Source organism: Thamnophis sirtalis, unplaced genomic scaffold, assembly GCF_051295495.1.
Source record: "Thamnophis sirtalis isolate CommonGarterSnake01/CBP01778 unplaced genomic scaffold, rThaSir2_p1.2 scaffold_4, whole genome shotgun sequence".
Taxonomy (NCBI): Eukaryota; Metazoa; Chordata; class Lepidosauria; order Squamata; family Natricidae; genus Thamnophis; species Thamnophis sirtalis.
In genome coordinates, this window is record NW_028261384.1 from 122617220 (window position 1) to 122643793 (window position 26574).

A 26574-nucleotide genomic window follows, 5' to 3' on the forward strand; every position below is an offset into this window, starting at 1 on the left:
AGAGTGGGAGGAGGAAGTGGTCACATGTGGGACATACCCAAGCTGAAGTCCCAGGGAGGGAGAACAAGAACACTAGGGCCCAAGGGGAGCCTCAGCCGCCACCCTCTGCAAAACTCTCCGACCGAAGGACGCGTCTGCAGACGCGAAAGCATCCAGACGATAATGCTGGATGAAAGAAGTCGGAGAAGCCCAAGTGGCCGCACGGCAGATGTCCTCAAACGGGGCCCTCGTGGCCCACGCCGCTGTGGTTGCGGCACTCCTAGTAGAATGTGCCGTGATCCCCGACGGAGCCGGCCGACCCGAGGCCGTGTAAGCCTCCAAGATGGCCTGACGCAGCCAACGGCCAATGGTAGCTGAAGACACCCTCGATCCCAGCGATCCCGGCTGGAAGGAGACAAAGAGGGCCTCCGACCTACGGACCTCCCCGGTACGCCGGAGGTAGATCCGCAGAGCGCAGCGGACATCCAACCGATGCCAGAGACGTTCCCTGTCATTGGATGGGCCCGGGCAAAAGTCGGGCAGGACGATCTCCTGGGCCCTATGAAAGGGAGTATTTACCTTCGGGACGAAGGCTGGGTCAAGACAAAGGACCACCCTGTCCTGATGAAAGTGACAAAGGTCATCCCTGGAGGACAGGGCGCCTAGCTCAGAAATACGTCGTGCGGATGTGATCGCCACCAGGAAAGCCACTTTCAGCGACAAGAAGCGTAAGTGAACGGAGCGGAGGGGCTCAAACGGGGCCCCCGTCAAGGCCCTGAGGACCAGGGGAAGATCCCACGTAGGGAACCTGTGGACGGGGGGAGGCCTGAGATTAGCCGCCCCCTTCAGGAAAAGCTTGATCAGGGGAAACTGGGAAAGGGAAGAAGACCCCACTCACCCCAGGACCGAAGACAGAGCCGCCACCTGGCGACGCAAGGTGTTCTGTGAAAGCCCGTCCTCAAGACCTTTCTGAAGGAAATCCAAGACGTTGGGAATGGTGGCCCTATCGTGAGAAATACCCCTAGGCGAGCACCATCGGACGAAGGCCGCCCAGGTGGAGTTATAAATGCGGGTCGTCAACAGTCGTCGAGCCGCCTCGATTGTGAATGACCCCGGAGGACAGATGAGCCTCCCTCAGAAGCTACCGTTCAAGAGCCACGCGGTCAGATGAAGCCACTGTGGCTCCGAGTGAACCAGAGCCCCCTGCAGCAAGACCACCTCCCCCCGCGGAATCCTCCACGGGGGAGCCACCGACAGCTGTACCAGGTCCGTGAACCAGGGCCTCCTGGGCCAATACGGGGCCACCAGAATGACCAGGGCCCCCTCCACCACCACCTTCCTGACGGTCCCGGGGATGAGGGCAATGGGAGGGAAGGCATAAAGAAGGCCCGGGGGCCACCGGCTCCTGAGGGCATCTGTGCCCTCCACCGAGGACTGAAAGTGACGCAGAGCCAGTTGCGCAGCCTTCAGCTCCAGCCAATTTATATTGTGGCGAAGGTCCGAGGTCGTCCACCTGCCCTGCGCCATCCAAGAGCCCACCAGGACCCCCCACCCGAACAGACTCGTGTCTGTGGTGACGGTCACCCTGTCCGGCTCCCAGAAGCAGCAGCCCCGCTGAATGGCCGGGGAGAGCCACCATGCCAGAGAGACGCGGACCCCCGCCGGGAGATGGAGAGACCGAAGGGAATTGCTCAATCATCCCCTCTGGAAGGGGATGAGTTCCCACTGAAGGGGCCTGAGATGAAGCCTGGCCCACGGAACTATCCCGAAGCAAGAGACCATCTTGCCCAATAGCTGTGTCAGATAGAGGATGGAAGTGGACCGCCTTGCGCGAACGTACTCCGCCAGGCGACAGAGGCTATCCTGCCGTTCCTGAGACAGACTTACCACCCCCAACTTGGAATCTATGACAGTCCCCAGATGCAGAATGCGAGTGGAGGGAGAAAGATGACTCTTGGCGAAGTTCACCGAAAAACCCAGGCTTTGAAGGCTGCGAATAGTGAGCCGAAGATCCGAGACGGCCTGAGGAAGGGACCCCGCCTGAACCAAGACATCGTCTAAATAGCATTGGAGCCGAACCGACACAGACCGCAGATGAGCCGCTAGAGCCGCCAGAACCTTCGTGAAGGTCCGTGGGGCCGAAGCCAGGCCGAAGGGAAGAGCCCTGTACTGGTAGTGGCGGGACCCGTGAGAGAACCTCAAGAACCGGCGATGAGCGGGCAGGATGGGAATGTGAAGATAGGCCTCCGTGAGGTAGACAGAGGCCAGGAAGTCCCCCTTCCTGATGCCCTGAAGGATAGATCTGAGGGATGACATTTTGAAGCGCCTGTACACCAGGAACCTGTTCAGACGCTTGAGGTCTAGAATTGCCCTCCAGCCCCCCGTGCTCTTCGGAACCACGAAGAGATTGGAGTAGTGGCCCAGGCCTCGTTCCCCTAAGGGAACCGCCTCCACCGCCCGAATGTCGAGAAGGTGGGCAATCGCCTGACCCATCAGGCGGCAGCGCTCTCGACTCCCAGATGGAGGGAACGACTGGAAGAGATTTGGAGGGGTGGAGAGAAATTCTAACCTGAGACCGTGACGAACCGTGGCTCGGACCCGAGCGTCCGACGTGATCTCGTCCCACTGATCCGCATAGAGGGAGAGGTGGCCGCCGATGGGACGACTTGGGTTCGAGTCATTTCCCTCTGCGGTAGGGACGGCCGCCTCCTCCACAAAAGGGACGCCAAGCCTGGCCCTGGAAGCGGTTCCTGTCCTGAAAGGACTGCCCGGAGAACTGCCTATCAGCTGGGAAGGAAGAAAAGCGCTGGTTAAAGCCATAATCAGCAGCCCTATACCTTTGCCTACGGAAAGGACGTGACTTGGTCTTGAGCTTCTTAGACGTAGAAGGAAGGACCTTTTTCTTGTCCTCATCCTCCACAAGAATGGGAGTAAGAGCCTCCCTGAAAGATTGGGCCCCTTGAAGGGGGCGGCCGTCAAATCCCATTTTGCCTTGTTGTCCATCTGCCAGTGACGCAACCAAAGAAGCCTACGAGAGGTGACAGAGGTAGCCAAGGCACTGGAGGCAAACTTGACCGTATCTAGGGTCGCATCAGCCGAGAACTGGCAGGCCGCCATGATCTTAAACAGATCCTGGTGGATTCGGTCGTCCTGGATAGGAATGCGCTCCTGAAGCTTCTTAAGCCACATGACTGTGGCACGGTTAAAGTAGGAAGCCGAGGCCGCGGACTTAATAGCCCACGCTGTGGCGTTAAAATTCTTCCGCAGAGTAAGCTCTGCACGCTTATCCTCCGGCTTCATCTTATCCGCCGCGTCGCCCGACACCACCGTTGAGGAGGAGACTAGGGCGGCCACCGGGGTGTCAATGGTTGGCAGCTGAATGGCCTGAGCAAAGGTCTGCTCCACGTTATAGTGCCGGCGGTCATTACTGCCAGGAGTGAGAAGTTGGAGGGGCGAGCCCACTGGTTAGTCAAGACCTCCCAAAACAGGGGAGGAGCAGGGATCTCCTCCTTGTTGGTGGCCGTAGCAGAAAACATGGCCATGTCAGGATCTCTAGTGGGGGGCACTGAAGGATCCCCCGTCCCCACCTTAGTGGTCTGCCGCGCCTTGTCCAAGAGAATTTTAAACATGGCTGGAACAAAGAGGCCCTTGGAAGAAGGCTCATCAGAAAGGGCTGTATTCTCATCATCCGAGAAGCCCATTTCCTGGGGGATTTCCCCCCCCCCAAGAATGAAGCCTCGCTGACCATGGAAGGAGAGGAAGCTGAACCGATACTGAACCCTGCCGAGCCCCCCATGCTTAGAAGAAAAGGAGCCCTTTTCTCGTTGGGCAATGCCCCGTGAAATGGCTGCAGAAATAAGCCTTTTAATTCCTTCAGGAAGATTATCCAGATCCTCCACATCCCCATAAACAGAACCAGGCCCCTGGGGCGCCAACCTCTGAGAGGAACAGGGGCCCCTGGACTTACCCTCCAGGGGATCACCTGCAGGGGATGGAGAATGCCTCCTTCTGGAGTAGGCCCGAGACCTGCCAGAGGAGGAGCTTGAGGAAGATGCTGGGCTAAATCCCCTAGGGGAAGGTCTGCTGGACATAGGCCCAAGGGGAGACCTAGACCTGTCCCGGGATGAAGGCCTGGCCGACTGGGCCTGCCTCTCCGCCCTCGCAAAAGTCTTCTCCAGCGCCCTATGCCGCCTGGCCTCCTCCCTAGTGGAGGACCTAGAAGGGTGCCTAGCGACCAAGGATCCCTGGGGGGGAGCCCCCTGCCCCACCTCCAGATCCAGGGCCTCACCACCCCCAGCTGGGCCCACCACCTGGCCCTGGGGAATCTCCGCTCCCTCGTCCATAGCAAACTCACGTATCTGACGAAGGGGCTGGAGCACAGGCCTCGAAGTCCCACCGGAACCAGGGCCTATGGGTCTGTGGGGAAAACCAGGCCCAAAGCCTCGTGCAAGGCTTCACCCCCAAGGTAGGCCGAAGCAAGGCCCCGCGCACGTGGTGACCTCCAAAATGGCCGCCGGAACTCCGTGCGCGGACGAAATGGACGGCAAGCAACTCCTGCGGCTGAGCCTGGCTACCGGGAGCCGGCACCGCTCTGAAACGGGTCAGGGAGAGCCACGCGGCACTCAGGCACGCTCTCCTCACCCCCGCTCGGCCCCCACAGTAATCAAGTAAATATACGGCGATCAGCTGTGAAGCGGGCGGCTCGCGCGCTCCACATGGCGCTGAAGCTGCTTTTGCCGCCACTGCTGCAAGCGAGCTGCTTCGGAAGCAGCCAAAACTGGAGCTGGCACCCCCGCACTCCCGGGGATAGCGCTGAGGCTCCTGGCCCGCTGGGGGGGGGGGGGAGACCAAACGCCCCACAGGGCTCTCCCCCAACTGCCCAAGGCAGAGATCTGTCCCTTGGGGCCGCAGCAGAACAATTTAGAACTTTTGGTAAAAAAATTTAAATGCCCAATTAAGCCAAATGGGAATCAAATTGAAAGAATAAGAAATCCTACCTAAGAAATACCCTAACAGTGCTTGGACCAAGACTGAGAGAATCTGGGCCAGGATTGGAAGGCACCAGTATTTATAGCTTTGTTCTCAGTCTTGGACCAATCAGGCTAAGATAAAACCCACATGTGACCACTCCCTCCTCCCACTCTGGAAAAGAAACATGTTTTAAATTGAGAATAGCTCCCTGCAGCTTCCTGACTCCACCCCGTTTGTCAATGGGCCATTAAGAAGGCCAAGACAGTCCCTTTACATAATAAAGAGTTGTCCCCTTCAGCTCTAGGGTGATGGGATTCGGGCATGACAATATTGGCCCTTTACCCAACTCACTACATATGCATCTGAAAACTCAACCAAAACTGGATTCAAAACACAGCCTAGAGAGTTGCCCCTGCATGGCAGTTTGACAACCAATCCGAATACAAGCTCAAGATCAAAGGCCAGAGAGGGCATAAAACCAGGGACTCAACATCTCAGTCCTTCCTTCTCTTTTCTCCACCAACATTGAAGCATGTTATCCCCCTTTTCTGTTCAGGACTCAAGCCATGTGGTCCTGTCCACCATTAAACCATCTTTCCAAGCAGCCTCCATGTCTCCAGTGTCTTTTTCCCCACTTGGAGCCAAACCCAGAAGGATATTTCTTCCAGCAGTACTTTGGGCTCCCGAAAGTAAAGAAGGTGGGAACACATTATGTGCCAGATTGCACCACAAAGGTCTTCCTTCTTTTTTGTCTCTGTCTCTTTAGGCTTCCCTCTGTCCTGCCTTGCTCTCAACCTGAAATTTGAGGAAATGAAACTGTTGGGAGAAATGTCCTTCTGAGTTCAGCTCCAAGTGGGGAAAAAGACACTGAAAACCTGGAGGTTGCTTGGAAAGATGGTTTTTAATGGTGGACACAACCACATGGCTTGAGTCCTGAACAGAAAAGGGGGATAAAATGCTTCCAAATGTTAGGTGAAGAAGGAGGAGGAGGAGGAGGAAGAAGAAGAGGAAGAGGAGGGGCTTGCTCTGTTCAGCCCCACCTCTCTGTTTCCTGCTCCTGTGTAAGAAGATGTATTCTGATTGGTTGTCAGACTCCCCTGGAGCCATGCAGGAGCAACTCTCTAGGCTGTGCTTTGAGTCCAAGTTTGAGTTTCCAGATACCATGTGGTGAGTGGGGTAAAGGGGTAATACTATCATGCCTTACAATACAATAGCAGAGTTGGAAGGGAGGTCTTCTAGTCCAACCCCCTGCCTAGGCAGGAAACCCTATACCGTTTCAGACAAATGGCTATCCAACATCTTCTTAAAGACTTCCAGTGTTTGAGCATTCACAACTTCTGGAGGCAATTTCTGTTCCACTGATTAATTGTTCTAATTGTCAGGAAATTTCTCCTCAGTTCTAAGTTGCTTCTCTCCTTAATTAGTTTCCACCCATTGTTTCTTGTTCTACCCTCAGCTGCCTTGGAAAATAGTCTTCTCTGTGGCAACGCCTGAGATATTGGAACACTGCTATCATGTCTTCCCTAGTCCTAGTTTCATTAAACTAGGTTTAACCATAGCCTTAATCCCATCACTCTGGAGCTGAAGGGAATGGGGGTGGGGTGGGGGGTGAGGAGACCTTTATTATGAAGAATAGACAGGCTTGGGCATCTTAATGCCTCATTAAGAATAGTGAGGGCTATTAATAGTGAGTCTGTTTCCTGGCTAAAAACATGTTTCTCCATTTCTGATTCAGGGAAATGTAATATTCATCCTTTTCAATGTTTCCTAGGATATTTCATTTTTCTAGGAGAGGGGGCGGGGAGTGCTAACTTTCTACAAAACAAAGCTCACCTTCTCCTCCTATCAAGGGCATAATAATGTGGGGACATAGTGACACGAATCAATCTAACCTTTGCTGTTTGCTCTTGTTAAAAATTCCTTGTGCTATCTTGCTACAGTTTAGGAATTATTTGTTAGGAATTAATTCTATAAACCTCACTTGCTAAGAACTGTTTTCTTTTTTGAAACCAGTTATCTGCTGTCTTGCTTCTGTTATTCGCTTAAAATCTAGGCATATCCTTGGAGAAAAAAAATAGAAAGAAGGATGGGGGGGCAGAGCAAGTCTGCCCAAGAATTTCCATCAAATAGATAAGAAGAGCACGAAACACGCAGGGCAGCAAAAAATGCTGTGTAAGATGAAGGATGTTCCATAGATAAAGCAGGCAAAGACAGGGCCTGTTTTGAAGATGCCCACTTTGGGTAACGAACTTTGTCCCTGATTGGTTAAAAATGGGAATAAGATTTTGGGGCAACACTCACAGGTGTTGAGGTGGCTTTTCTCTTTGCATGTTTGTTGTCTATATGCATATGAAATAAGTTCACCACAGCTCTTCTTTATACAAAATAAACATGTTATTTTCCAAGCCTCTTCTTGAGTCTCATTTTGGTGACTCAAGTGCAGTTTAACAGATTAACAGAGTTGGAAGGGACCTTATAGGTCATCTAGTCCAACCCCCCCCCCACTCAAGCAGGAGACCCTACACCATTTCTGACAAGCGGCAGTCCAATCTCTTCTTGAAAGTCTCAATGGTGAAGCTCCCACAATTTTCGAAGGCAACATCTGTTCCATTGGTTGATTGTTCTTACTATCAGAAAATTTTTCCTTATTTCCAGATTGAATCTCTCCTTGATCAATTCCCATCTATTGTTTCTTGCTCTGCCTTCAGGTTCTTTGGAAAATAGCTTGACCCCCACCTCTCTGTCGCAGACCCTCAAATATTGGAAGACTACTATCATGTCTCCCCTGATCCTTCTCTTCACTAGAGTAGCCATGCCCAGTTCCTGTAACCATTCTTCATATGTTTTAGCCTCCAGTCCGCTAATCATCCTTGTTGCTCTTTTCTGCACTCTTTCTAGAGTCTCAACATCTTTTTTATAGTGTGGTGATCAAAACTGGATGCTATACTCTAGGTGTGGTCTTACTAAGGCTTTATAGAGTGGTATTAGTACCAGTGGTGGGTTGCCAATTTTTTTACTACAGGTTTGGTGCTCAAGCACGTGCGCGCAACGCTTCTGCGCATGTGCGGTAGTGTCTGGGTGGGTGGGTGGAGCCTCCTGCCGCTGTTACTACCAGTTCATCTGAGCCGAGCCCACCTCTGATTACTACCTCACTTGATCTTGATTGTATTCCTCTGTTAAAGCCACTTAGAATGCAGTTTTTGGACCTTACAATACCTAATGTAAATATTGAGAATTGAGAGAGAAAATGTCTTCAACTTCTCACACTCCCTGGGAAAAATTCAACAATACAGGTAGTCCTTGACTTACAATTTATTTAGTAGATTTATTTATTTATTTAGTAGATTTATAGGCCGCCCAATCCCGGAGGACAATTGAGCCCAAAATTTATTGCTAAGTGAGACATGTTTTACCCCATTTTACAACCTTTCTTGCCACTTGTTAAGCGAATCACTGAAGTTTTTGGCTTAGTAATACAGTTGTTAAGTGAATTTGACTTTCCCATTGATTTTGCTTTTCAATGGGATCATGTTGCAAAAGATGATCACATGACCCCAGGACATTGCAGTTGTCATTAATATGAGTCAGTTGCCAAGCGTCTGAATTTTGATTATGTGACCATGGGAATGCTGCAAGGATGTACTTGTACTTGTACTTGTACTTGACGCCTCTTCACCCATCGTGGGTATAGGCGACTTCCATGGAAATTTGACGCCACTGTTTTCGGTCCTGGGCTAGGGTTGTCAGGTGGTGCAGCCAGTTGCTATTATATGATTTTCGGCTAAGATTGAATGGGCGCATGACTATATCTTCGGCTTTCCGTTTGAAGTGACGCAGAGTGGTTAGACGAACACCTCCTTTTGGCCGTTTCCAGGTCGGACCAGGCTCTGCAAGCAGGGAAATTTTTGGGATTCGATTTTCTGGCATTCTCAATGTATGGCCTAGCCAGCGCCAGCGTCTAAGTTCTATAATGGCAGATACATTTTCATTGATATCACATCTTTGGCGGATTTCAGCATTGGATATTCTTTCAGAGTACTTGATTTTCGTAAGTCTACGCAAGCAACGGTTTTGAAATAAGTCCAGTTTGTGTTGATGAGCAATTTTTATTGGCCAAGTTTCACAACTGTATAATAACGTTGGTATGATAGCAGCCTTGTATATACGGACTTTGGTTTTCAGGCGAATGTCTTTCCTAGCCGAGAGTTTCTTGAGTGAGCTCCAGGCAATTGTTGCTTTTTGAATTCTAGCATTTATTTCTGAAGAAACATCTCCATTTCCCGTAATGTTGCTGCCAAGGTAGGTGAAATGATCAGCAGCTTCAATTGGTTCATTTTCAATGTGGATGGTTTGGTCGTCTATGTGGTTGCAGCATATCATAAGCTTGGACTTGTTGCTACTAAGGACCAAGCCTAGACTTGCAGCTTCTTTTGCCACTCTATCCACCATGCCTTGTAGTGAATCCAACGAATCTGCGATCAGGGCAATGTCATCGGCGAATGTTAAGTCGGTCAGTATAAAGTTATTTGGGTAGATAATGACTCCTCCCGGTTGATTATCAAGCGCTTTCGACAATATGGCATCCATTCCGATGTTGAATAAAGTTGGTGACAAGATACCACCTTGCCTGACTCCAGAGTTTACAGTGAAAGCGTCACTTTCTTCATTATAGGCTTTTACTTTGCAGGATGTATGGCGATAAAGGGCTGTTGTTATGCCACACAGCTTGTTTGGAATTCCGTCTTGATGTAATAACTTCCACAGACTTTCTCTATGAATGCTATCAAAAGCAGTGGTAAAGTCGAGAAAGGCAACGTAGGTTGGCTGCCTGTACTCGTGGCGCAGTTCTAGTAGGTGTCGTAGGGCACTAATTTGGTCAATACACCCTCTCCCTGACCTAAAACCCGCCTGATTTTCCCGGGTTCTTTGTTGTCGTCCATCTTTTATACGATTCAGTATTATGGCCTCAAGAATCTTATATGCCAAATTAATTAGTGAAATTCCTCGGTAGTTTTTGCACTCGGTTTTGCTGCAAGGATCATAGGAAAAGAGTTATAAGTCACTTTTTTCAGTGCTGTGGTAACTTCGAATAGTCACTAAATGAACTGTTGTAAGTCAAGTTGTAAGTCTGTTGTGCTAACAAAGCACTTGGTTGCTTTTTGGTGATTTTCTGAGGTGTTTTCTCGCTCTGTCTGATGGTAGGACCTGCTTAGGTAACCTATCTTAATTTTATTCAATTATGTTCTCCCCAATCTCATACCACCCAAATGTGTGAATTCCAACATCTATCAGGTCCTTGATCGCCCAATAGTCTGGGATGGAAGACGGAGAGGAATGCTAGCTGATTTGAGCTTTACATTTTTGAAGGGATTCTCTGTCTTCTTCTTTTTAGCATTCCTTTTAAAATTTTGCTTGCAGTCTTCAATACATCACTACGCATGCTGCATAATTTAACTGCAATTTAAACACCAAGAAATGTATGCTTCAAAATAGCACTACAATATTAATATAAAATAAAATGTTTATTATAAAATTAAAAATTAAAATTTATTAATAAATATTAATATGTTTGTGGGATTTTTGAGTCTTGCAACAGGTCCCCAAAAACTTATTTCACCTTTCTCCAGAACTCGAAAAATCATTATAAAAAGTCTAGCGGCTCTAGCCTACCAGTAAAACTACTACTCCCAAAATGCAGTTCTCCGCTCCACTCCTCCCATTTTTGACAAGACCACGTAACTCAATGGGAGTGGTAGGATACGGTTTAGTTCCTGTCATCCTTTGCTGCATACGTTCACGCCTGTCATTTGCTGACGTATGGTCCTATGGAAGTTGCGGTCCTTCCTGTGAACGCTATCACAAAGGGCCAGGAAGGAACTACAGTTACCGTCATGCATCACTCCCTCCCCGGCCAAGCTTGGAACGGTGCGATCTATCCCGGGACTGATAGCCTCTCCCCTTTGGTCTTGAGGGGGGAAGGACTACAACTCCCGGCATGCCTCGCCCACATCTTTTGATGTTTACCCTTCCCCCCCGAGTCTTAGGAAGGGGATTCTCCCCAAGATGGCGCGTCCTGCTTTAAGGGGTTCGGGGGGTGGAGCCTGTACCCCCGCCGGCTCCCTGGATTATTGCTTGGCCCAGCTGCAGAGGGGGGCCGAGCCAGGGCTGGGCAAGGCCTTATTGGCCCTCAGAACCCAGCACATCAAGGAAGCGAAGGGCATTGCCCGTTTCAGGACCCACGGGGGGCTGGCGCCACTTTTGGGGATCCTATCCGGCTCCCCGCGATCGCGCCGCACTTTGGATCTGGCCCTCAGCATCTTGGGCAACTGCTGCACCGAAGGGGGCAGCCGCACCCATGTGCGCGAACTTGGGGGGATCCCGCCGCTAGGTGAGTGAAAAAAGTGTGTGGAGGGAGGCAGAAGGGAGGGGGTTATGGCTAAATAAGTGCGCCCCCCCCCGCGATTTCTGGAAGGGTGGGGCTGTTTCAACGTCTCCTGTCCGAGCCTGATCAGACACGTCTTGGACTTCAACTCCCAGGATTCCCAGGCAGACAGGCCGGTGGGCGAGCTGCAGCGGGAATTGTGGGAGTTGAAGTCCGCAGCGTCGGGAAAGGCATCTCGCCCTGGCCAAGGAGTGAAGAGAACAGCCTTGTGAGGAGGGGGAATCCCTGTTCCCATTAAGCCGAGCTTTCCCCTCTTCTTCCACCCACCCCCCCAGATCTCCCCACTTGTAGGTCGGGCTTCCTTCTCAAATCACGGCGCCCGGGGGGGGGGGGAGAAGGGAGATCCGTTTTACGTCCCCTTAAATGGAAAGATTTATTATTCATTATTTTGTTTATTTATTTTGAAAACAATTACAAAGTGACAGGTATCAGTATAGTCATAGACATTATCGCAGGACATTTGTAGAAATAGATGGCTATAAATAAGCATAACCTGGCCATGAACACATCAAATGAGTACATATCAATGGGGACAGTAGGACGGGGACGGTAGGCACGCTTGTGCACTTATGCGCACGCACACGCGCGCGCACACACACACACCCCTTTATGGACCTCTTAGAAATGGGGTGAGGTGGATAGTTTAAGGTTGAAGCTGTGTGGGTTTGAGGATGTAACAACAATCAGGTAGAGTGTTCCAGGCATTGACCACTTTGTTGCTGAAGTTGTATTTTCTGCAGTCTAATTTGGAGCGGCTTACTGTGTACCTTTGGATTCAAAAGGATGATAACCTCAAAAAGGACTTAAGGATGTTGGAAGTGGACAAGCATAATACTCAGGTTTTCTCCCCCTTAGTCTTAGAGAGGATTTCAACTAGAAGTAATTCTCATTTCTTTAAACTTGCAATCTTAAGGATTTAAAACCATGACAATCTGAGCCTTGTGTATCGGCCCGGACTGTAGACCATCCCTAATACTGGGAGCATCTCAAGTTAGATTTGTGATGGTTTACGGGCTAAAATGCTTGCAAAGATCCTTTAAAAAAAATGACAGCTAAGTTATACCTAGTTTTGTAACTTGGGTCTGCAGTTCCTTTACTTGGCACGCCACCTGCCTGTTAATACTGTGAATACTGCAGCTTCGTCCTTTAAAATGAAAGGACGGGGGAAATGGATCATGATTTCCAGCCAGCAAAAACAAGTTTAGATTCTATTAATATTTACCTTTTGATTTTATCAGACTCTCTCTGATGCCAAGTTATGAGGCTATGCTAAGTACTTTTTGTTTAGATAACTAACTGCCTGCAAGAATTGGCTAATAGATGTTTTTTTTCTGAATTGGAGCTTATACCAGGGCATGACCTAGCAGTGGAAAGATCTCATAAGTGCATGTATACTCTGCATGGAAGGGACTTGCAACTTTTCCAGAAATACCTAGCATCACACAGCACTTGGTATAATATGTAAAATGTAGGAAGTTGTTATTTATCTTTAAATTAGATGCATATCCTGCTTTTATTTTTTTACAGCTTAAGCCAGTATACATAATGCTATTTCCTCCAATTTTCCCTATGAGTAATAACCCTGTGAGATGGGTTTGGCTGAGAAAGAGTGACTGGCCAGAAGCCACACAGCTGACCTTTTTTTTTTTTTTTTTTTTTTTTGCTTAAGGAAAGACTAGAACTCACAATCTCCCAGCTTTTAGTCTACATCAAACTGGTGTTTTTTAAAAGATGATATTCTATAATACATGGATTGGATTGGCATCAGATAGCAGGTGTTGCCCATCCTAAAGATTCCTGCCTCTTAGCAGAAAGTAATTAAAAAGCTAAATGTATTTTTGTGCCACAAGATTCTTCCCTCCCTTCTCCCCACTGGCTAAGACAGCTACTTCTCTGAAAGATGTTGTGGTTTTACAGCTGGATTATCAAATTGCAACCTTTCCCCACTTTCTCTGTTTCTAGTTACTATCCTGAAGTCGCTTGCTGTGGAAAGTATCCTGAATCGAGCAGCACGGGCACTCGGCAACTTGGCTATAGATTCAGAAAATTGCCAGGCCATCCATGAAGCAGGTTGAACAGGGGTTGGGTGGGGAAGAGGATAGGATCTATGTTAAGTGTAGAACTGAGATTTGTAGCATGTGTATGTATTTAGACAGACATACACAAGTCCTCATTTACCAACCACTCATTCAGTGATCTTCTAAATTACAACAATGCTGAAAAAGGAGACTTGTGACCCCTCCTTGAAGTTGTAACTGTTGCCACTTTCTTGAGGTCACATGATTGCGGTTGGGGTGTTTTGACAACTGGTAAACATTTACAACGGTTGCAGCATCCGACAGTCATGTGATCTCCCTTTGCGACCTTCAGGGCTGGCTTCTGACAAGCAAAGTCATTGGGGAAGCCAACGGGAAGCTGTTAAATCGGAGTCATCTGACATTGTATTAAATCGTTGCAGGTGATTTCCTTAATGACAGCATCTGGAATTGATGTGGTCACATGTCACACTTAATGACCATGCCACTTAGCGACAGATTGTGGTTGGTAAGTGAGGAGTATCAGTGACCTATCTTTCTCACCCACTTAATGGTTAAAGGGCATTTCAAGTTTATTTTCCAATATTGTTAGTTAGACTTTCTCCTCCTCCCTTTCTCCATTATGAACAGACACAGAGAGAGAGGGAAAGAGAGGGGAAGATTAAGAGCTATTAATTGCTTGGAGTCAATATGGCACTGTGGAAAAAGATTCTTTGTTCAGCAGTATTAGGCACCCTCAGACACATTTATGTTCCCACATTCTCAACTGCCCCTTACAAATATGCAGATTCTATTGCATATCTTTAGCATGTCTAATATGCTTGGCTACTGTGAGGGCTTGAAATAGTAAAAAAAATACATTTTATATATTCTGTTAATAATACCTGGTGCAAATTCTGGGGGGCATCATAAATATATAAAAATTCCTTAGTGGAATTTACATTTAACATAGTAAAACCTTTGCAATACAGTAGTCCTCAACCTATGACTATAATTGAGCCTAGAATTTATGTTGCGGAGTGAGACATTTGTTAGGCAGGCTTTGCCCCATTTTATGACTTTTCTTGCCATATTTGTTAAGTGAATCACTGCAGTTGTTAAATTAGTGACATGGTTGATAAGTTAATTGGCTTCTCCATGGACTTTGCTTGTCAAGTCACCAAAAGGTGATCACATGACTCCTGGACATTGCAGCCGTGTTAGATATGAGTCCATTGCCAAAGCATCTGGGTTTTGATCACATGACCATGGGGATGCTACAACAGTCATTTGTGAAAATTGGTCATAAGTCATTTTTTAAAAATGTTTAAAACTTTGAATGGTCATTAAACAAACTGTTGTAAGTCTACCTGTCATTTGAGACAACTAAAAATAGGTTTGACTCATGTTTATGTAGGATATTGTGACTGGACTTCTCTTCCTTGTCATTTTCTCACCACCCGAATATTTTTCCTTACAGGAGCCGTGCCCCAACTAATCCAGGTTCTCACTACCTCCCAGGACAGTGAATGTTTGCAGAGTGTGATCAGGGCCATTCGCTATCTGGCCAATACTCCTGCTCATCGTCTGGTGCTGGCCCAGCAGGGGGCGGTTCGCCCCATAGCGGAGCGCTTGACTTCCTCCCTGGAGGATGGGCCCCTGATTGCAGCCGCGGTGCGCGCTCTCATGGAGCTCTCAAAAGGCTGCAGTCGTGACTTTGCAGAGCAGCTCAGCTTGGGAGGCGGGATAGCACCCCTTGTGGCCTTAGCTAGCCACGAGAAGCGGGTGGTGCAGGAATCGGCCCTTGCGGTCCTGGCCAACCTCTGTCTGCAGGGCATGCTGAGGCCAGCTATAGGCAACGCTGGTGGGGTGGAGTTGCTAGTGGGGGAGATCCAACGTCGGAGGGGAGCCAGAGCACCTGGCGCCTCCCTCTATCCGCTGGTGAAAGCTTTGTGCCTCCTGTGCCGCGAGGCAGTTAATCGGAGCCGGGTGCGTGAAACCGGAGGATTAGAGTTACTGCTCTCTCTCTTGCGGGACCAATGTCACAGCTATTCACATGCTCGGGTGGTGGTGGCTTTCTTGGCCTTTTTCTACGATGAGGAAGCCCTGGGGAAGCTGCAGGCTGGAGGACTGGTGCCCTTGCTGGTTGGCAGGCTGGCGGCCCAGAGTGAGTGGGCAGGCCGGGAACAAGTGGAGGAGGAGAGGGAAGAACATGAAGATGAGAAAGATGCGGCATCGTTTGACTTCCCTGCTGAGGCGCGGCGAGGAGAGCAGGCTTTACCAGGAGCAGAGAGTTCCAGCTTTCAGAGCCTCAGGTAGATTTGGTTTTAGCCTGGAGATCATCTGAGTGCAGGGACTGTTCCAACAGCTCTAGATGGGCTGCGCTACAAATCACTCAGATGTGTTGGGTCTGCTGCCTCATCGTCATTGGCCAAGTTGGGCTTGGGTTCCAATAAGAAGCATTGTACAAGTAGTCCTCGACTTACAACACAACTGAATCCAAAATTTATGTTGTTAAGCGAGACACTTGTTACGTGATTTTTATTTTGCCCCATTTTACGACCTTCATGGCTTCTGTTGTTAAGTGAATCACTGCAGTTGTTAAGTTAGCAACAGGTTTGTTAAATGAATCTGACTTCCCCATTGACTTTGTTTGTCAGAAGGTGGCAAAAGGAGATCACATGACCCCCAGGGCCACTGCATCTGTCATAAATACGAATCAGTTCCCTAGCACCTGAATTTTGATCACATGACCATGGGGATGCTGCAGTGATCATAAAAGCTGCAACATTCAGTGCCTTTGTAACTTTGAATGGTCACTAAATGCACAATAAGTCAAGAACTACCTATACGCCAATGCTCTTAAGCGGTATTGCAGTGGAAAAGGCAGCTTTATAAATCAGAGATGGATGGGATTAAGTCTGAAAAGCTGCCAGAAATGTGCTTACATTCTGAAGCCCATTTGGAAAATGGATGGTAAACATGAGCAGACAATTAAAAAAAGGAAAACTTCATCAACCCTTTAGATTTTTTTAGCACATATGTAAATAAAGGACAGTTGTTTATCTTGCATATCCTAATGCAGTCCTAAGTTGCATTAACAGAGGGATTCAATCAAGATCATGTGAGGTCCTCATACCACCCTATAAAGCCTTAGTAAGACCAAACCTGGAATACTGCATCCAGTTTTTGTCACCATACTATCAAAAAGATGTTGAGACTCTATAAAAAGTGCAGTGAAGAGGAACAAAATGATTAGCAGACTGGAGGCTAAACCATAGGATGAATGGTTGCAGGAACTGGGCATGGCTAGTCTAGGGAAGAAAAAGACCAGGGGAGACATGATATCAGTGTTCCAATATTTGAGGGGCTGCCACAGAGAGGAAGGGGTCAAGCTATTTTCCAAGGACAGACAAGGAATAATGGATGGAAACCGATCAAGGAGGGATTAAACTTAGAAATAAGGATAATTTTTTCTGACAGTGAGAACTATCAACCAATGGAATAGAAATTGCCTTCAGACGTTGTGGGAGCTTCATCACTGGAAGCTTTGAAGAAGAGACTGGGCTGTCAGAAATGGTGCAGGGTCTCCTGCTTGGCCAGGGGATTGGCCTAGATGACCTACAAGGTCCCTTCCAACTCTGTTATTTTGTTCTGTTATTCTGATATCCGATCCTGGGATTTCCAAAATTGAAATTCTAGGAAATCCCTTGCAAACTGGAAAAGACAGAAATATCCAAATAAGGAGCGGGTGGGCAGTAGAGGAAAGCAGAGCTGGGCAATTTATTTTCTCTGATTGCTGCCAGCTCTGCAGAGTCACTTCTGCATTCTTCCTAGAAAGTTCACCTGGTTTACAGGTCCAGCTGTTTGTTTTTCTTTTAACGGGAAGTTGAATTTCTCTGAATTTGGGGCCTCTGATTTGATTTACTCCCGAAAACCCTTCAGCAGATGAAAATGCCTTGCTGACCCTGTGAAGCTAAGCAGAGTCAGGACTGGTTGATACCTGAATGGGAGACCGGCAATTACTATTCCAAAATAATTGGAAATTTTTCACAAAAAAAAAACATCCCAGAAGCCCTAGAGGTCACTATGAAGTCATCAGGAGTCGAGTTCAGTTGAAGGGGCTAGTCCTTGACTTACATGAATTCATTTAGTGACCGTTCAAAGTTGTAACGGCACTGAAAAAAGTGACTTGCAACAACTGATTCTCGTACTTGACTGTCACAATGCCCCTGGGGTCCCACGATCAAATTTTGAATCATCTGGCATCCTGCACGTATTTACGATCGTTGTGGCATCAAAGTCAAAGGGGGAAAGCCAGATTTTTCTTCACAACTGCATGATTCATTTAAAAGTTGCAAAGATTTGCTTATCTTGTTTCCCCTAAAATAAGATCTCCCCAGATAATAAGCCCAATCGGGCTTTTGAGCGCATGCACTAAAATAAACCCTCCCAAAAAAATATTGCAACACAGCAGCAGCCATGAGGTGACGCTGCCTCCTGCACTTCAAAAATAATAAAACCTCTCCAAAAATAAGGTGAAGCGCATATTTTGTGGGTCAAAAGAAAATAAGACCCTGTCTTATTTTCGGGGAAACACAGTTATCAACTTTGGCAAGAAGGTTGTAAAATCATGCACGGCTCACAAGTGCCTTATTTAGCAATGGAAATTCCCCAGTGGCTGGCTGGGAAATTCTGGGAGTTGAAGTCCACATACCTTACAAGTTGCCAAGATTAAGACTACATATTGCATTGTAATAACACAAAAATTCAGTGTACTATAAACCAGTGGTCTTTTTGTGTCCTGAATGGCTTGGCACATCTTTCATTATTTTTCCACCAGGTATGGATGGCTTGTGAGGAGCATCACTCAGCAGAAGGAGAATCTTCTGATTTTCTAATTCGGATAATTGAAAAATTTGCAGTTAAGAGAGTTCAACTTTACACAGTTTTTGTTCTAGTGCTTTTAGCCAAACGTGCTCCTCTTCCACCATGTTTATATTTCAAAGTCTATTCTTCTGTGTCTCTCTTCTTTTGTCCCCAACGCAGATCCTGGCTTGTCTCAGAAGGCTACATTTCCAGTCCAGGAGATCTTTCCCCCCAGTGGTCTCCTGACACCACCCTTTCTGAGTTGGAGGCCCAAGGAGATATTAGTCCCAGCCAAGAACTGCAAGATGAGTCTATAGAGCCTTGCCACAGCACATCTGGGATGAAAACCCATTCTAGAGCCGAATCTCCCGATTTTTTACATTCTTCTTTCTTGGATTTGCCTCTTGGGGGCCAGGCCAGTCTTTCAGAGACTTTAAACTCAGCAACAAAAGGTGAAATTCTTCCAGATCACAAACTCAACCCTACAGTGGTAGTACCTTTGTCGGCTGAATCTGAAAATCTCCACCCAGAACCTATCTTGAAGGTCCTACAATCAGAGGGGAATAAGGAGGAAAAAACAGACGGGGCCAATAAGCTGCCAAAAGAGCTGGCGATGTCAGGACTGGCAAATTTAGAGGAGGAGGTTCTCTCTGGAGATGATATCTTACAGCTGCCTTGTTCATCCACGTCAAAGGAAATGCCAAATTCAGGAAAAATAGAGGGACGAGCTGAAAAGTCCCCTTGGGTTGCCTTGGTAGCCGGCCAGAACAGCCCTGGGCCCAGCAACTCCAGTCCATCGGTCGTGATTCCAAGCAATAGTGACAGAATCCAGCTGTCACCTGGGCCTTTTGCCAAATCCCTGGTTGCAGAGGAAGCGTGCTCTGTCCCTCCAAAACCAAATGTTCAGGTTGTCCCAACTTCTTCCGAGGAGTACAAGACGCCCACCTCTTACTGGAAACGGCGCGCCAAGCTCCGCTCCTCCCTGGAGCAAAGCACACCACCCGCTCAGGGCTTGTGCCCTGTCCCTGGGGCTTCATCTCCCTGGCTCTCCTTGACCTTGCCCCTCTCTTTTTCTCCCCACGTGGGTGATCCAGACTTCCATGCTCCGGAAGCGCCGGCCCTGCTCCTCCTTTCCCGCTTTTCTCAAGCCGAGGATCCTAGTCGGAGTTTGGTGACGCCGGACACACTGCAAGGACTGTTGCGTTACATCACTGGGAGTCCTTCCCCTTCCTCCCGCTGCCTTCGGCTGCTGCACCGTCTCACCTGCAATCCGGCTTGCCTGGAAGCCTTTGTGCGCTCCCACGGGCCCTCGCTTATCAGGGCTTGGTTGATACTGGGTGTATCCCCTGAGCAAGCAGCTACTGCCATCACTGGGGAAGCCGAAGAAGACGAGACAAGCGGTTTGGATGATCCCGGGAGATTCAAGGAACTTGGTGTGTGTTTATTTGTTTGTGTGTGTGTGTGTTTTGTGTGTGTGTGACATTATCCCTGTAGGTTACGACAATCTTCCCCCACCTGTGAGTGACGTATGATTCCCTTCATTCTAGCCCACATGCTTCCTTGGGATTACAGTTAGTCCTTGACTTAACAACCACAGTTGAGGCCCCAAATTTCGGTTGCTAAGCGAGACAGTAAGTGAGTTTTGCCCCATTTTGCAACCTTTCTTGCCACAGTTGTTAAGTGAATCACTGCAGTTGTTAAATTAGTAACCCAGTTATTAAGTGAATCTGGTTTTCCCATTTACTTTGCTTATCAGAAAGTTGCAAAGGGGGACACTGCAATTGTCATAAATATAAGTCAGTTTCCAAGCATCTGAATTTTGACCATGACGACTGCGGATGTTGTAGTGGTAGGTGTCATAAGTCACATTTTTCAGTGCTGTTATAACTTTGAATAGTCACTAAATGAATGGTTGTAATTTGAGGACTTCCTGTATAGGAGTTGGTTGGTTCAGACTACATCCCTAGGATGGGAAGGCTGTCCAGAATACTGTAATAGCAATGGCGTTTAGAGTTATATATTGCTTTACAGTGCTTTACAGCCCTAAGCAGTTTGCAGAATCAACATATTTCCCCAACAATCTGGGTCCTCATTTTACTCACCTTGGAAGAATGGAAGGCTGAGTCAATCAACCTGGAGCCTGGTGAGATTCGAACTGCCAAATTGCAGGCAGCCGGCAAGCAGCAGAAGTAGCCTGCAGTACAAGACAGGTAGTCCTTGACTTACCACAGTTCATTTAGCAACTGTTCAAAGTTACAGTGGCTCTGAAAAAGTGGCTTATGACTGTTTTTCACACTTATGACTTTTGCGATATCCCTGTTGTCACACGATCAAAATTCAGATGCTTCATAGCTGAGTCATATTTATGACAGTTGCAATGTCCCGTGATCCTCTTTTGTGACCTTCTAACAAACCAAGTCGATGGGGAAGCCAGATTCACTTAACCACCGTGTGACTCACTGGACAACTCCGGGGATTAACAACTATGGCAAACAGGGCAAAACTCGCTTAACAAATGTCTCACTTGGCAAGAGAAATGATGGGCTCAATTGTGGTCGTAAGTTGAGGACTACCTGTATCGGAGTGGATATTGGTTCAATTGCTAAGGAAGACAGTTGTTAAGTGAGTTTGTGTCCATTTTAGTATCTTTTTGCCATGGTTTTTAGGTGAATCACTGAATTTGTTAAGTGAAACATATGGCCGTTAAGCAAATCTGGCTTCCCCCATTGACTTTGCTGGTCAGAAGCTCCATAGAAAGGTTGCAAATGACAATCCCAGGATACTACAACCATCATAAATGTGACTGTGGGGATGCTGCAACGGTCGTAACGCTAAGAACTAGTCCTAAGTCACTTTTTTCAGTGCCGTTGTAACTTTGAACGGTCATTAAACGAATGATTGCAAGCTGAAAACTTTTTACACCGGTGGCTTTCACATTGGGGATCTTCGCATCTCTTGCTTTCTGCTCTAATGTCCCACCTCACTGAATCTTTGACATCGGGGCAGCCACTGATAGAGATTGGGGTCTCCAAATTTTGCAACTTTAAGCCAAATCTCTAACTTTAAGAAGTGTGGATTTCAACTCCCAGAATTCTGGCTGGGGAATTCTGGGAGTTGAGGTCCACAACTCTTAAAGTTGCCAAGTTCAGAAAACCCTGATCTAGATTGGAATGCTGGGACTCCTGATCTCTTTTTACCATGACAGGTGGTGCTATAAACCAAGATTCAGTGGATCTTGGAGATGGAATGGGCAACGGGCAGCAATTCCAGATGTTGAGCTGCAGTTCTCATTGACCTCTTGTCTGTGATCATGGTGGCTACAGCCAAAAAGATCTAGGGTTAGGTCTCTTGAGTTTAGTGGAGCAGGAAGAAAAATGGGGGGAGGGGGGACCCTTTTAAGTTAGTAGGACATATTGATTTACCCAGCTAGATTGTTGGCTGCTGTTCTCCCCTGTCGGTACAGCTTACCATTTTAGATGGAGACCCTGCATCTAACCCACTTGCCTTTTTCCCGCCCCACAGGAGAGACGCTACTGATGAACCTCTGCGTGCAGGCAGAGTCCCCCTTTGGCGTGGGGGTTCTCACTCACATGCTGCTGTCAGGCTGCGAATCAGACCAAGCAGCCTCTGCACTGGCGTTGCCCCTGATTTGCCGGTGAGTTGGGTACTAGAGGAGGCCTCAAACTGGACCCTGCAGGCAAAACATTTATTCCTTGGGTGGTCAAACTGGCAGCAAACGTTTGGAATGAGACACAGACTGCATTCACAGGATTCACTTAAAGACCCAACAAATACTTACCTTAGGTCAGGGGTGTTGAAACTCAATTTCTTTGAGGGCCGCATCAAGAGGCTGTATTTGACCTCGGGGGCCAGTGTGGGCATGGCCAGTGTGGGTGTGGTCAGCTTGATGTCACTCAACCGCTGTGCCAACAAAAATGGTCTCCCAAGCTCTGTTTTTCAGCCGCGATGGCCTTCTGCCACCATCTACCAGTGAAAACAGCCCGTGCCTCCCCCAGCTCCATTTTCACTGGCAGAGGGTGGCAGGAGGGTGTCTCGGCTGAAAATGGAGCCTGGAAGGGCCTCATGTGGCCATCATAAGCTCCATTTTCGCTTGCAGAGGGCCGGTCTTTTGCTGTTTCTACAATGGCCTTGCGGGCCAGATCTAAGCACCCAGTGGCCCAGATCCGGGCCCTGGGTCTTGAGTTGAACACCCCCTGCCCTAGGTCCGTGTTAACCTGGGTGGTCTTTTTGCGGTTGAGTATCATGAATGCAATCTATTTTGTTCAGGAGATAGTTGAAGGTAACAGAACACAAATAATAATGAGCCATTGCATGAGGTTGTCTTGGATTTTCTATTGATCCCCAGAAGGTTAAACATTGGGGGCTTAATGGCTCTGGAACCTCAAAGCCACGTCCATGCTGCTTAAATGGATGAGATCACTTAAACAGTGGGAGATTTTTGAAAGAGGCCGGTTAATGCTGGAGGTACAGATCTCTCAGAAATCGGAAGATGATGGGAGAAGGTTGCATACCACCTGAGGTTGTTCCAAATTTGGGGAGAAATATTGTCAGAAGTGGACAATATTCCACTTTGGGGTGAGGAAGGAGATTGAATTGCAACAGGTGGCAATACTCTTCATTGTATCCTCTCTCTGTTGCAGGAAGGATTCTGTTTGTCGGAAGCTGCTGGTGGGCCTCTCTGGCCTGCGGATCTTGCTAGGGGTCCTGGCGAGGGACCCCGAACCCTATTTTGTCTTCTATACCTCCGACGCTCTTTCCCTCCTCCTGAGCTCCCAAGCTCCATCTCCTGCTTCTGTGTCGTCTCCTGCCTTGAAGCGGCCCCGCCTGGATTCCCCACAGCGTTGCCCTTACTCTCGCATCGTGGAAGAAGGTGGGGCCGACGTGTTCTTCCAGCTGGACTCTGGCTGCAGGGTACCCGCCGTGCGAAAGGTGATCAGCGCTGCTTCTGAGGTCTTCCAGGCCATGCTAAGTGGAGGCTTTGCAGAGTCATCTCACACCACTGTGACTCTTCGTGATGTGTTGCCAGAACCTTTCCTGGCTCTGGCCCATTTCCTCCATGGCTGTCGTGGGAAGCCCTGCCAGGTCCTGGGGATGCCGTTCCCCCTCGCTTTAGCGGAAGAAATCTTGGTGGTGGCTGAACAGTATCTCCTCCCAGACCTCCAGTCCTTGGTGGACGAGGCGTTGTGCCAAGACTCTCTCTGCCCTGGGACTCTCGGGGAGGTGTACCGGCTGGCCGAGCAGCAGAACCGGCCCCGTCTTCTTCGGAATTGTGTGACATCCATTTTCACTAGGGAGGGGTCGACCCCCACCCACCGAGCTGCTGCCCTGGCAGAGCTGCTCCGATCTGCTGTAGATCCCAGCAGTTTAGCTGCCAAGCTGCTCGGAGTGGTGTTGGAATCTCCGTGGGGCAGTGGCTCGGAGGGCCAGCTAAGCTGACCTGTGGGTCATTCTGTCTCCTCTTTCCCAGTTCTTATGCAACAGCTGATGCTGTTGTGTATTGGGCAAGGGAGAGGGCGGTTGGAGTATTAAACAAATAAATGACGAGGTGCTCGGAAAAGGGGAGTCTGGGTCAATGGACGATTCTGTAGTGGTCAGGACTTCAGGCGAGCAAGGAGGAAGATGTGGGGCCAAGCACTGTTTGATCAGTTGAGGGTGAGGCTGGGGGCGGAAAGGAAGAGGCCAGGTATCAGAAATAAGATTTGCCTGGCAGCTGCTACACCACTGTTTCTTAATCTCTCTAACTTTAAGAGGTGCGGATTTCAACTCCCAGAATTCTGACTGGGGAATTCTGGGAGTTGAAGTCCACCCCTCTTAAAGTCATAGAGGTTGAGAAACACTCTGCTAGACTAAACAACGTTAGGTAGAAGCCATAGAACTCCTATTCAGGAGCTTCGTGAATCCTTCCTGTCGGAAAGGGACTCCTGCTTTTTGATTGATGGAAACTCAAAGGAGGAGGAGTCTCCTTTTAGCCAGGGGCCAGTTGTGAAAAGTGTCAGCTTTGAATACATAGCCTATGGGGCAACCCTGTTCTAGTGCTAGTTAGTTCAGAAATAAATCCCAATCTCAGAACTGGAGACGTTTCTTTTCCACCGTACACAGGAAGGAGATTGTAGCAGAAGGAAACGTAAGTCAGCAGGAGTCTCTCAGGCACCTGAAGGAACCTGTAGAGGTTGAGATGTTGTCTCCTTCCAGACGAGGCAAGGGAGCAGTTACCCCGAGAATGTGGTCTAAAAAAAGTGGGGGGGAAGGCCCAATTGTTTAGCCGGAACAATAAATGTATTTTAACTGTTATTGTACATAGAGAAATACAGAGAGGCATGAAATGCTCAATGGCTGTGTAACTTGCCCTTATTTCCTCAATAGCACCTAAGGAAGATGGGGAGGGGAGGGGGAGTTCTTCACAATTCACACTGGAACCTCACGCCCGTGGATATAACCTTGCAAATCAAAATTGAAAACTAGTCGAGAGACCCCCCCCGTGTGCCAATCCACCAAGAAGTGTGTTCATGCCTCTCTCTCCTCTGGGATGGATACCGTGCTGTTGACTTTTGGCACGAAGTCCCCTGGGATACCCTGGTCTCCGATCTGCTGAGTAAGCCGAGAGAGCTGATGGAATTTGCCTGCCCTCTTAATGCCAGTTTACGTCCCTTTGAATTGAATTGTGAGGCCTCTTGGCCCTTCTCCCGCCCTCCCCTTCTTCGCCTTCCCATGCTGAGAACAGGAAACGCCTGTTTCTAACTGCATCCAGATGGTGTCCAGCACCCGGAGAAGAGAGAAGGGAGGGAAAAACCACTTCCTAAGAGTCTTGGTTTCTATAGGCCACATTCATCTGGAATGGGGGTGGGAGAAGGGATCCTAATCCCCCCCCTTTTTTGAGGGTGGGCTGTCATCTGGCTATTCCACTCCTTTTTTACCATTTGTGGGCACATCCAGCAGTAGCCAAGATAAGCAGTTTTTTCCCCCCGTGAGATAATGAGAGCATATATTCTTAACATTAGCTACTTTTTTCCTTGCTTCTGATGCAGCTTCAACGTCAGTGAGAAAGTTCTCCTGTTTAGTATCCCTGGGGCTTCATGTTATGGAAAGCCACAGGAATCAGCCACCAGTGCTGGCAGCTGATTTTTCACAAAGCTGTCAGTATGGCACTGAAGCAAACCAGGTCATATCACTTCTTTGCTTCTGAACCCATGTCCTTTGCCCAAATTTGGGGTAGGTGCGTGTCTCTGCTTTTGTAACTCTTGCCAGTCCACACCAAGAACACATTTAGTCTTGCATAAACCAAACATGTTTAATGTGATCTTGCCAAAGCCTTTATAAAATGATCTCCCTGGATTAGTTCTTACTCCCTAGAACAGTGTTTCTCAATTTTTCAAATGTGTGGACTTCTGTCCCAGAATTCCCCAGCTGGCATGCCAGTTAGGAAATTCTAGGAATTGAAGTCCACACTAATAGTCACCAATAGTGGTGATTGTGAGAGGGATCCTGGAGTCCTAGTGGACAATCACTTAAATATGAGCCAGCCATGTGCTGCAGCTGCCAAAAAAGCCAATACACTTCTAGGCTGCATTAACATAGGGATAGAATAAAATGTTAATATCACTTATAATGCCTTCCTAAGGCCACACTTGGAATACTGCATCCAGTTTTAGTTGCCACGATGTAAAAAAGATGTGGAGACTCGTGCAGAGAAGAGCAGCAAAGATGATTAGGGGACTCAAGGATTAAACATATAAAGAACAGTTGCTCGAACTGGGTATGTCTAGTCTTATGAATAGAAGGACTAGCAGTGACATGATAGCAGCTTTCCAATATCTCAGGGGTTGCCACAAAGAAGAGGGAGTCAAACTATTCTCCAAAACACCCGAGGGTAAAACAAGAAGCAATGGGTGGAAACTAATCAAGGAGAGAAGCAACTTAGAACTGAGGAGAAATTTCCTGACAGAACAATTAATCAGTGGAACAACTTCCCTCCAGAAGTTATGAATGCTACAACACTGGATGTTTTTAAGGAGGGATTAGAGATCTCTTAAGAAGAGATTAAATAACCATCTAATAGATATGTGGTTATATGGTTTATCTAATGGAAGTGGTGTAGGGTTTTCTGCTTAAGCAGGGGGTTGGATTAGAAGACCTCCAAGGTCTCTCCCAACTCTGTTATTCTATTGTATTCTTATTCTACATGTCTTAAAGTTGCTGAAGTTCCAAAAAAAACCCACAACCCAATAGTGCACAAAGACATTCGGGAAATTGTTAACATGATATAGGTAGTCCTCAACT

At 48.0% G+C, this 26574-nt stretch overlaps 1 protein-coding gene across 1 annotated transcript; it reads left to right on the forward strand.

Moving 5' to 3' along the window:
* Positions 1-10929: 10929 nt before the first annotated feature.
* ARMC5 (armadillo repeat containing 5) lies at positions 10930-24627 on the forward strand. Its single transcript, XM_014058321.2, has 6 exons — positions 10930-11338; positions 13355-13462; positions 14888-15722; positions 18457-19709; positions 21799-21931; positions 22938-24627. Exons 1-6 carry the CDS (start codon positions 11014-11016, stop codon positions 23731-23733), a joined length of 3450 nt encoding a protein of 1149 aa, XP_013913796.2. The 5' UTR covers positions 10930-11013; the 3' UTR covers positions 23734-24627.
* The last annotated feature ends 1947 nt before the right edge of the window (positions 24628-26574 follow it).

Coding starts and splice junctions, on each gene's coding strand:
- ARMC5 (XM_014058321.2), top strand. CDS start 11,014: ATGGCGCGTCCTGCTTTAAGGGGTTCGGGGGGTGGAGCCTGTACCCCC. Junction 11,339..13,354: donor TGGGGGGATCCCGCCGCTAG/GTGAGTGAAAAA, acceptor CTCTGTTTCTAG/TTACTATCCTGAAGTCGCTT. Junction 15,723..18,456: donor TCCAGCTTTCAGAGCCTCAG/GTAGATTTGGTT, acceptor TCCCCAACGCAG/ATCCTGGCTTGTCTCAGAAG.